The sequence below is a fragment of the Hylobates moloch genome, unplaced genomic scaffold (assembly GCF_009828535.3).
Source record: "Hylobates moloch isolate HMO894 unplaced genomic scaffold, HMol_V3 SCAFFOLD_1, whole genome shotgun sequence".
Lineage (NCBI taxonomy): Eukaryota > Metazoa > Chordata > Mammalia > Primates > Hylobatidae > Hylobates > Hylobates moloch.
The window spans coordinates 62595407-62607464 of record NW_026652276.1 but is presented as its reverse complement, the minus strand read 5'-3'; the positions used below and the strand labels follow the sequence as shown (position 1 = coordinate 62607464).

Here is a 12058-nt window from a genome sequence, read left to right as displayed (position 1 = left end):
GCTAATTTTGAGAGAGGGAAAAAATGACATCACTGATGCATTTTAAACACATTTCAAAATACATTCAGAAGTGTTCACACATTGTGGGGATACAGGAAGTCTCTGGCCCCATATACAAATTGTGCATGTGTGTGTATGTGTGTGTACGTGTGTGTACCAGTGTGTATGTCAGTGGGCGTAACAAAGATTTTGAGAGGTGACAAACAGCTCATGTATTTTACCTGTAGGAGAAAGAGTACATGTTATCATGGTGGCCCAGTTTTAAGGTAAAAATTAAGTCTTGTTCTAAATCCTTCATTTTCCAGACCAGGACCATCTCTCCCCACAGCACACGGAACCCGGGACCCTGCCTCCTACCTGTGCTGCTGTTGCTGCTGGGGCTGGCCTGGGCGGGTGGTGGGGGCTGCCCATCACTCAGCTGCTTCACTCGTTTGCGGTGGGATTTGCCGTTGGAATGCACCTGAGCCTGGGCTGCAGAGTTCAGCTGGATGTTGCACACCTCACAGAAGGAGAAAAGAATTTTCTTTTTCTCTTTGCTCAACTGGTCCTCAGGCCTGTCGTTCTTTATCCCCTTTTCTTCAAAGCCCCGTAGAAAATTTGCCATATTCATGATTCCATCTTCAAGATGGTTGTCAGGACTTAAGGAGTACCTCATGCCTGAAAAACAAAACAAGTACAAGTGCTTCTGAAATTATATATGCCTTATTTTCTAGTATGATTACAATTAATCTTTAAGGGTTTGTTTAAGCTAAAAGTTGCCCAGCTACCCAGTGGTTACTACTAGAAAAAAAATCATCGGAAGTACCTAAGTAAGCAATTACGGTCTTTGAACGTGAGTTCCTTGTGCCTGGGGGTTTTTGAACAGAAGTTCCTTTCACCTGGAGCAGTTTATACCCCATCCTTGCCCCTCTTCCCATCACCTTCCACCCTGTTTACTCTTTTAACTTCCCACCCATGAGATCTCAGCTGGCAAATTACCTTCCTCATGAAACCCTTTCTGACCCTGGACACAAGGCAAGATCTGGTTATATGCTCACATTGTGCTATGTGACACCTATCAGAGTATGCATTTCTTAGGTAATTGTGCAATTACTTGGCTTATGTCTGTCTCCCCATTACAGTATGAGCTCTATGAGGATAGTCGCCTCGTCTCTGGATATCCCTCAGGCCTACAACTGCACCTTTTACATAATAGACATTCAAATTTTATTGAAGAAAGGAATAAATGATGTTATGAAACTGGAATTGTGAAAATATTCATGTGTAGACACAAATATATATACAATCAGCATACACCTGGGCATATACAAACAGATACATGCCTTAACTGCAGGGCAGGTAACAAAGAACAAAATACCGTATGTCTGCAACTTACATTGGGTTGTGTTCTAAAACTCCCTTTATAAGTCAGCCGACAGGAATTTGGACATATTTTCTTATTCTTGTAGTGAAACAAATTGTTTTTCGGTTTCCAGGTTAGCCCATAAACATCAATTTAATATTTGATGGAGTTGAAATGTAGAACATCTGAAATACAAAATAATATAAAAGTTTAGTAAACTGGTAATTGAAAAAGAATAAAATAGAAAAAGAAATAATTTTTTATATTTTTAAGTGTTGATATTTTCTTCATTTGTTTAGGTAAGAGTACAGAGGTAGATTATAAACTAAGGGAAGATTCGAAAGGGATTTTCAGTACTTTGAGACACTTGGTTGATGAAGATTGCCTTGACATTTTATTTTTTTCAGTGCCATTTTATGTAATTTTTCATTTTAGTTAATACCAGGAATACCAGCATTTTCAAAATTATCAGTGGGATTATAACAACATTTTGGTTTATAATTTGAATAAATAAAAAGACACTTCCCAAAAAGAAGGGGGAGGGGAATTTGGCAAAAATTAAGGGAAAAGGGCATGTGTGAGAAAGAACGGCTGAGGTGGCAGTGCTGTGCCACAAGAGATGAAGAGTTTATATAAAGGAAGGATCATGGCTTGTGACGGACTTCTGCTTATAGAACAAACTCAGGGGGAATGCAAGGTATTGGCTTTCAACAGTCCTTTTGATCCAAGTTGTCTCAGAGCTCTAAGAAAAGGAAGGAGCTACTAGAGACAAGTCCATATTTGGAGTGTTCACAAGCAGGATGTTTAAAATTCGGAAAAGGTATGACCATAAAACCAGATATTGATTCTAATGTATAGTATGCCAAAAAATCTCCTTGTTTATACCCATACATCCAATTGTGAAGGTTGTTTGAACATTGTTCATTTTGATATGCAAAACCTACTTGTTCCTTTTAATACTTTAACCTAATAATGCCATTTTAAAGAACTCTCTTACACAAAATTTTCCAAGTCAATCTATTCCTTTTAGCTCCTGCCTTAAAATCTGCTCAAACTATGCAGAAATCAGGTTTAAGCAGTTCCTGTAGCTAAGCTACAGAAAATAATTCAGCTATAATTGAAATGGGGTTTGAACTGAACATAAATATTTTTGCTTTTATTCCTTAAACCTAAGATATTATGTTATCATAAAGTCACTTTTCTCATACAACTTAAGAAAATATCAGTGCCATATTAGTTATGTTCAAATATCTATATCTTCTCTTAAAATATTAAAACATATCATAAGAATTAGTTGAAATAAGTAAGTGATTTTTAAAATAAGCTAATTACTAACATTTTGCACTGTCTAGAAAACTAATCCACTGTGAAACATAAGAAAAGCCAATAACGTTTAACCTTGCAGAACGAGGCCAGGCACCATCGTACTCAATCATTGAAACCTAAGCTTATATTTCAACTCAGGCAAGCAAGATCCTTGACTCAGAGGAGAATTGTTGACACTTTCATCTGAAAATTTAACCTGGAGGTGCCCAGGCTTGTCCATATTGCAAATTAACACACGGTATTTCACAGACACAAGACATACATTATAATGTTCCTATGACTTTTTTGTTTGCATTATCTTATAAAAAATAAAGCAATGTTACCTGTGCTTTTATGATTGCCATTTATCCTGGAAATTATTCTACTTTTGATTTATTTAAATATACATATTTTAAGTAGGAAGAAAGATATCTTCCATATAAAATAAATGGCTCTTCTAGAATTCTGTAACCTCTTCAGACTACCAGCATCCTTCATAACTTTTCAACCCTATTTTACCTTCTCCAAGGGTTACTCTCACAAGTGGTCTCCCAAACCTCCAACACCGCATTCATGGGCCACTCTAGAAAAGACCCAATGCCTGGGGGTGGGGTATGCATTCTGTTCACCAAATCCCAATTTATTAGTCCTAGTTCTGGCTTCACACATCCTTCTTTCTCAGGGGAAAAATAAGATCAGCTTCTGTTAACAGCCACTTGCAACCAAAGTATATTTAGCTGCAGAGGTCTTGGGAAAAGGACCTAGAGGTGGCAGAGAGGCAAGATATCAGAGTCTCAGCATCCACTTTTGGCCTGAGATGATATAATTTCTAGGCTTGTAATATGTGTGAATGTGATAACATTTATAATGTCAGCTTTCTTGCTAAGGGGAAAGTAACAGTGAGTTTAAATGGAAGAAGAGAGAAAAATCTCACTTTCTATTTTAAAGTTTTTCATCAGGCTATCTTAATTACATGTTTCACTTGAGTGGGAGAGAAGGACCTTCGGGGGTGTCTGATTTTAAACAGAGCAGTGGGCAGCACTGTGCTTTGGAGTGCCAGGAATGAGTGTAAGAAAAGTCAGGACAACTGAACCAAAAACTCCATGCTTTTTTTGTATTATTTTACCAGATTAGATGACCAACAAGTTAACATTCATAAGCGATTAAGACATTTTAGTGCAGGCCAAAGAATGAGAAAAGGTTGGTCCTTGAGTTCCTGCTTTTGGAGGAAAGAGCTGATGAATTCAAACTGGACAGTCAGGGAATATCCAAAAGAGTGATTTTAAATCACTAGGATGCAATCCATCAGGAAATTTTCCAGTGTTACAACTTTCCCTAGGATTTTCCCTGACCTGCATTGTTATCCAATTGTTTTCTATAATAATTTGAAAAAAACAAAAGGAAACTGATCCAGAGGTAAAGACATCTCTGTTGCATATGTACAGCAATACATTCTTTGACTCAAGAGTGGCCACATCAGATGGAGAACAAGTTAGAGACTGCCTCCCTTCTATGAAAGTGTGAAAAGGCTCATTCCTCAACTCAAGTCAATCAGTTTTATCCACTTCCCAGTCATTCCTTAACCCCTAACAACTTGGCTTGCAACTCCTTTCCATAGGTAGCGCTTGTCTTTGCAAAGTCACCATAAACACTTCTAATTGCCAAATCCAAGATGGCCATTTCCTTGCTCCCCACTTTTCCTGATGTTCTCATGATGCTCCCTCGCCCGGGTCTCTTCCCACCTCTGCACCCTGAGGCATCATGTTCACAAAGTTAGCACAACATACAATTCTTATATTATTGGTTTAATATTTATATAGTTTTATGACATGTATATGGTTTTACTTATTCACTCACTCATTTCAGTATATTGTTACAGACTAAGTAGGCAGAGGGCAAGACGCCAGGGACAAAACAGTGAACACGGTCAAGGAGAAGTCTGAGGGGACCAAACAATCCAATGAGAAATACAGAGGAGAAAACAAGAAATTACAACAAAGTACAATAAATTTTTTGGAAAGGTATACATTTTCCTCCCTTGCTAGATTTCAAGCTCCTTGAGTATAAAAACTATGTTTTATTCATCTTTGTATCCTCAAAATCTAAGATTGTGTTTTGTATAAAATAGGCACTTAATAAATGTTGGCTGAATAAATGAACGTGCTGTATTTGTGTGGGAGGGTGTAAGGTGAGCGGGATGGGAGGTGAGTGTGTGATGTGTGTGTATATGTGCTTTATGTGTTTGTGGTCTGTGGTATATGTGATGTATGGTTTGTGTGTGTGGTATGCGCGGGGGTGTATAGGTGTGGAGTGTGTGTGATATGTGTGTGGTTTGTGTATGGTATATGTGACTGTGATGTGTATGAGTGTGGTGTGCATGGGGTACGTAGTATATGTAGTGTGTGTGTGGTTTGTGTGTGGGATGTATGAGGAGTGTAGGTGATATATGGGTATAGTGGAGGGTGTGTGTGTGTGGTATATGTGGCGTGTGTAATATGTGTGTGGTATATGTGGCGTGTGTAATATGTGTGTGGTATGGGCATGGGGTGTATATGTGTGTAGCACTGGCTGTGAACACAGTAACCTCAATGTTTTCTTTTTTTGTTTGTTTTGAGATGGAGTCTCGCTCTGTCACCCAGGCTGGAGTGCAGTGGTGCCATCTTGGCTCATTGCAACCTCTGCCTCCTAGATTCAAGCAATTCTCCTGCCTCAGCCTCCTGAGTAACTGGGACTACAAGGGCACACCACCATGTCCAGCTAATTTTTGTATTTTTAGTAGAGACGGGGTTTCACAATGTTGGCCAGGATGGTCTTGATCTCCTGACCTTGTGATCCACCTGCCTCAGCCTCCCAAAGTGCTGGGATTACAGGTGTGAGCCACCGCACCCGGCCAAGGTCAATGCTTTCTAATTATTTTAGCGTGTATGTGGGCTAAGCACACAGCTGTTTGCATTTTCAGATTAGGAATGGTAATAACGGTGTGCTCCCCGAGGAAAAAGTATCATCACTCATCTGCAAACTAAAATCCCAACTGTTTAGGAAGACTTTCATCCTGTAATTAAAAATAAGGCTTAAAGTTCAAATTCTGACAAAACATGGGTATATTGTGTCAGCATCCATGTGACATTAGCTCTTTCCTGCAACCAACTTTCTCAGGAAATGGAACACTGGGTATTGTGGGAAAGTTTGGGGAATACTTTGTGAAGATTAAAACACACAGATGGAGAAGATACAGGGCTCTGGCATTGCTTTTTACCCATTTAACTATGTTGAAATGCCTGGTACTGCCTCCTGAACTTCTACTGCAGAAGGAGGCAAAAAGTTGAGTTCTGAGTACCAGACTACACACAATTCCTTTCCCCAAAATAGAGTTCCAGAGAAAATTAAGAGGTCAGTAGAGAGGGTTCATTTCATTGAATGTTTTGGTATATTTCATAATAGGATTCAGATATGGAAGGCTTTATTTGATCCAATTCAACTAATCATTTATTAAACACTGATTATAGACAATACCCTATACTTGGCCCTATGGTTAAAGAAATGTATAAAATTAAGAATCTTAAAAAATAAAAAGCTTGTAATAAACTAGAAGAGGCAATCCTTCTGCTACTCATTGTTTAGGAGAGTGACTATGGAGAACTCTCTGCATAACAGTCCCCAAAATACTTTGAACTTCTTACACTGGGATGAAATTATTCCTTAGTAATTGATTTCACTAGACAGTTCATTGGTCTCATTTTTTTCCCCAAGTACTTACTGGCACTTTGTTGAGTGCTAGTGAAATAGATTTTAATGGGGGTGCTCTGGTCTAGTGTGAATCCCAAGAGATTGGGATTATTTGACATCAATGGCTGAGTCAGAAAAACTGACATTTAAATGTTTCTGGCAGTTTGTTTCCCTTGGGGAAAAATTTTGAACTCAGCTTTGGAGGCACACTACTTCTTTATTTTGGAAAAAGCATCTTAGAGGATCTTTGTATTATGCGAAGGTAAAGCATAGACTCTATTCTGTAATGGAGACTCTGGAGATAATATAGCTCCAAGGAACTTAATCTGCTTTCCACAATCATATGAAAAGTTGTCTTCACTGTGACACAGCCGCTTCTCTGCAAATTATCTTTTATTTCATAAAATATTTCTTTCCTGCAAGTGGATTTAAATTGTATTGTCCCTGAAAGTTTTTGTTAGATACTGGGAGATGAATGTGTTCAAGTAGTTAACTACAGGAGATCAGTGGAGACTGGAAGCTGCAAGAACATGAACACATCTTACCTCTGAAAGAACAGCCTGGAATTGTTGAAGCTCGAACTGGACTATATTGCATGAATCTCATATTTGGGGTCATTCCTGATTGAATAAACCCAACTTTGGAGAAAGCAGTGATGTTGTTCTGAATTATCCTAAGAACTGAAGAGAAAGATCACACCTCTGTGGATGGGTGTGAGAAGGAAGAGATGTTTTCACTGTCAGTCTTACCAGAAGATTGACAGGGGGCAGGAAATGGACACTGAGAGGTATGAGACTATGACTGTCTCTGGGCCTGAGGGAATAGGAGGCCTAGGATCTAGACATGTGAATCTTGTTCCAGGCATTCCTGCTGTGGAAGGGTACGCTGACCCTTGAAGTGGGGTGACAGGCCTGAGACTGGGCAGAGAATACTTTGCACAATATGAAACACCTAAGGAGGGTTTTAGTCCATGAACTCAGGAAACCCCTATATTTATTTACAATTGTTGAATTATCCTCTTGTATAACATCCTGCACCTTTTAAAAAAATCTTCAAACCATCAGTGAAGTCATGCAAACATCACAGTTGATCTTCCTATTAGTGGGGGAATTGTACAAGAGTCTGGGATGGCATCTGGGGTGAAAGCCATATATGGGAGAGTAGGAGCAACGGGCTGAGGGATGCTGGTGACCAACAACAAGGAAGGCAGTGGTCCAAAACCACACAGCTGGTTAAGATGTTGAACAACTGACTTGAGATATCTCAGGGGCTCAAAAAATGTTCAGGACGGGAAAACTGATAAAACACTGGAATTCTTGCAGCTAGTATGGGAGATATTTGAACTATTTTTTGAATTAGGTAATATGATGGGCAAATAGGCTGGGACATTTATGTTACCTAAACATAAAGAAGATAAGGTTACTTTATTCTCACTTTATTGTAGATCCAAAGCCAATCAGACGTCTAGCACTTATAAGGTACTCCACAAATCTTTGACAAAATAAAATAAGTGCTATGATTAATTCAGCTACAGCTCAGCTTCAGCCAAAAGCTGATAGTTAATTTGTTCCTGGCCTTCAGAAGATCCAACTGTTCAATGTCTATGTAAATCAGTATCTTTTCTGGCATACTTGATCATCAAAGTATCTCAACTTATGGTCATATACAAATAGTGTAATGATGTCAATAATGAGAACAAGGAATGGATTTTATTTTTAATGCAAGAATATCAATTGTATATGTGTATTTCAGATAAAACTAGAATTGAAAGTATTATTTTATGCTTATGACATTGAGACTCTATCAGTAGAAGGAAAAATATTTCTTCTTACAAGCATAAAATGTCACAATAATTAACATGAAATTTAATTTCATGAAAAAACAATTACAAAAGTTCTTAATTAAATAGAAAAATAAATTGACAGCTAAATGTAGCACTAGCTAAATAACTATGGACAAAACATATACATACTTTGAAATACACATATCTATAAACAAATACTATTAGGATGGAAATCAGACTATACTATAACTCTAATATTTGTAATGATATTAAATAAATACTTAAGCACTATATTTTTTAATTTCATGAGGGCTTTAGCTTTTCTAGGAAAAAAGGAATCTATTTGAGAATTATTCTCATCTTTTAAAGATGAATTAAAAGCAAAAGACCAGCTGTGCTACCTCTAAATAAATTATTACCTCAAAGAGAAAATTAAGTAATACTTAACTCATAATACAATTTTTACTTCCTTATATCAAGAGGTTTTTTTTTTTTTTTCTTTTTGGGATGGATGCTTACTCCATTGCCCAGGCTGGCAGGCAGTGGCACGATCTCGGCACACTGCAACCTCTGCCTCCAGGGTTCAAGCAATTCTCCCGCCTCAGCCTCGTGAGTAGCTGGAATTACAGGCATGTGCCACCATACCCGGCAATTTTTGTATTTTTAGTAGAGACAGGTCTTCACCATGTTGTCTGGGCTGATCTCAAACACCTGACCTCAAGTGATCTGCCCATCTCAGCCTCCCTAAGTGTCAAGAGTTTTTTTTAATCATAGAATTGGGCTTTATTCTTAGTCAAATATTGATTTTAACACTTAGCTTTTGGTATTCAACCAAAATGTGTATATGGTATACCTCTAGCTATGAGAAAGAACAATCTTTATTGACTGGGCTCCATAGTCTTCTTTATATGAGGAAGTCTAGATTCCATTCTCCCTCTGCCCTGCATGGCACTGCTGTGTAGTATGAAACAGTAGCAGAGCCCAAGACAGCAAACTGCAAAACATAACCAACACAAAAACCTGGGCAAGGGCAGATCTCGCAGCTCTGTTCCTCCCACTACGATTGCCAGGGCTGGAGTGTAACCATAAACACTTTTCTAAGAGGGTCCTGGAAGCACTCCAGCAAGTCAACAGCTGAGTCTTCCTGGGAGGTGGGACCAAGCTCTCCTACCTGCTATGGAACATTCTAGGGGTGGAAGGCAACATAGGCAATTGAACGGATGGATTCCTACAAGACAGACGCATCCATCAAAGAAGTAATATTTTCAGTTCATTGAATTCTCATGTCATCTTTACAAGTTTACAAACAAGAATAGTATTCTCTGGATTTTGCTTTGTGGGAAAGTACAGGTAGAGTCAAAGAGAACACATTACATAGCTTGTTTTATTTCCAGTCATAATTTCTATGTAGTCCATCTAGACACATTTTTGAAATTATTGCATTTTTATTTATTATAAAAATAATTTATATCATTCTAGAAATTTTGGAAAATACAAAGAACATAAAAAAGATTGGAGAAAAATCTTCCATATTCCTACCAAAATGAACCACAGTTTGTTACATGTGCATAACAACAATAAAAAAAGTGAACCACAAACATTACATGTTTACTTCTGGTCTTTTTCATTTATAATTGATACACAATAATCATTCATGTTTATTTCTAGCCTTTTAAACGTGCATATGATTTTCACAGAGTTCTGGTTAAACAACACAGACTTGTTAAGAGTTGAAATACATAAACGTATTGGTGCTGAGCTCTTAAATTGATTATATTTACCTACAATCTCATCAGTTTCATTAACAAGAAGTTGATGATCTTTTTTCCTCTGGTATGGATCAAATGCAGCTATAACCAGTATTCTAAAAAAAACAGTGCTGTAACAGGGGTTGCCTTGGTCAGGGCAGTCAGACAAGATGTGATGATGGTGAAACTAAGAGCTAAAGAATGAAGAGCAGTAGAGGGAAAAACACTGCAGGCAAAGGAGATCCTATGTGCAAAGGTCCAGAAGCAAGATGAAAGATGGCAGATGTGACAAACTAAAAGCAGCCAGTCCATCTAGAGCGGAGAGAGGAGGGCAGAATGAAATGTGAAATAAAGCTGCAGAGCAGAGCAGGGCCTGGTTGGTGTGAGCTGTCAGTCTAGGAAAAGTGCAGAAGTGCCTTAAACTGGGGGCCTGATATGATCAGATTTGAGCTGTGAAAAAAACCACAACTGGATCCAAAAATAGGGTGCAGAGTAGAGAGGGTGTCATGTGGATGTGGACAAGTTCAGGACTATTACAATTTTCCAGGCAAGAGAAAATGGCACCTGGACATTGAGGGTGATGGTGACAGCAGTGGAAAAAGTGGATGAATTCCAAACACTTGGAGAAGAAACATCCCATCCACATGTCCTGGTGGTGGATTAGGTGGGCCTGGGGGCAGAGGGAGAGACTAGTGTCAGGGATGACTCCATGGTTCTAACCCCTGATTGGGTCTCGAAAGTACCTGGGCACAAAAAAATGATGAGTGTGTGAGGTAATGTATATGTTACTTACCTTAAGTTAGCCATTCCACAATGTACCCACATATTAAAACATGATGTTTATATATTTTTTTATTCATTAAAGAAATAATTTTTAAGTACCTAGGACAGTTTTTAAACATATTGATGCCAGACTCCCATCTCTAGAGATTCTGATTTAATTGGTCTGCTGCTGGGGTTGGAGAGGGAAAGTGGTTGCGGGCAGCTGGGCCTAGGAGCATAAACCTTCCCAGGTGATTCTAATGGGCAATCCGTTCAATCTTTAGCCACCGCGCTAAAGATTGCCGCTATTTGAGAGAAGGTTCTTCCCTAGTCTGAGACCCTACTAGGCAGCCACCAACAGACTTTACCCTGCCACCAACAAGATGTGGAAAGAGCATTTGATTTCTTCACATTAGAGAATGAACAGCAGTACTTCCAGGGTCTCCTTAGCCCCTAGAAAAGACACAAAAATCCAGGCTGTTTGTCCCAGAACCCTCTTCTCAGATCACAGATGCTTCCCTCTCAACTCTAAGGCACAGGTGTCCCAGAGGGCTGGCAGGATGGGGCCTCCTGACCCACATTATGGCTGGGAAGCTAGAGTCCCATATAAAATTCTCAGGAGCTAAGCCCAGCTCTCATTCTCTAATTTGCAGAATTTCTTTGGGTAAACATCACACTGCCTCTCTGCTTCCTTCTGTTTTCTGTTTTCCATACTTCCATTCTGCCTCCTTGGAGTAATTTTCACTTGGTTCCCAACACATACCTGGAACTGAATTAAACGTGTCATGATCTCATTTGGACTTCATCCTTGATTGTAGACAACGTCCCTACTAATTCCCTTCTCTCTCAGTCAAGAAAATTTTTTATTACAAACATCACAATAGGGTATTCTTCCTAACTCTTCCTGAAAGGTTTGCTGACATTATGTATTTGGAAAATCAAGTATATGTAAGGATAATTTTTCCAAAGGTGACATTTAGAAATATTTGAGAAATTTTAATTTAGGATAACTTATTAAGAATATGTATCCTCTAAGACCCAGCAATTTTATTCTTAGGTATACTATATCCAACAGAAATATGTAGATATGTTCACCAAATGGCTACATATTCACTATAATGTTCATAGAAGCACTACTTATAATAGTTCCAAACTCAAAAGTACCCAAACATAATATAATGTATTTACCCATTCACAGAATCTCAAGATTAATATTGAGCAAAATAAGCCAATCCAGAAGTTTACAAATTATACAATTTCATCTATTTACATAAAGCATGAAAACATGTAAAACAAATCAATGCTCTTAGAAGTCGGGCTAGCCATTAGCTTGGAGGAGTGAAGGTTCAAAGGGAAGGTTAATGACTTGAAGTAAGCACAAAGCAGACTGAT

At 38.4% G+C, this 12058-nt stretch overlaps 1 protein-coding gene across 5 annotated transcripts in view; it reads right to left on the bottom strand.

Moving 5' to 3' along the window:
- Positions 1-12058, bottom strand: part of ZNF385B (zinc finger protein 385B) — a 427950-nt gene that overhangs the window by 337070 nt on the left and 78822 nt on the right. For 4 of the 5 annotated variants that reach the window (XM_032755256.2, XM_032755253.2, XM_032755254.2 and 1 more), the window contains exons 2-3: positions 1376-1527; positions 358-657 (exon numbers count right to left, since the gene is read on the bottom strand). In XM_032755256.2, the coding sequence (XP_032611147.1) occupies positions 358-655 (298 nt within the window). In that variant the 5' untranslated portion in view covers positions 656-657; positions 1376-1527. Of the gene's footprint in view, positions 1-357; positions 658-1375; positions 1528-12058 lie in introns of those variants that run through there. The other variant, XM_058440625.1, reaches the window with a different exon arrangement.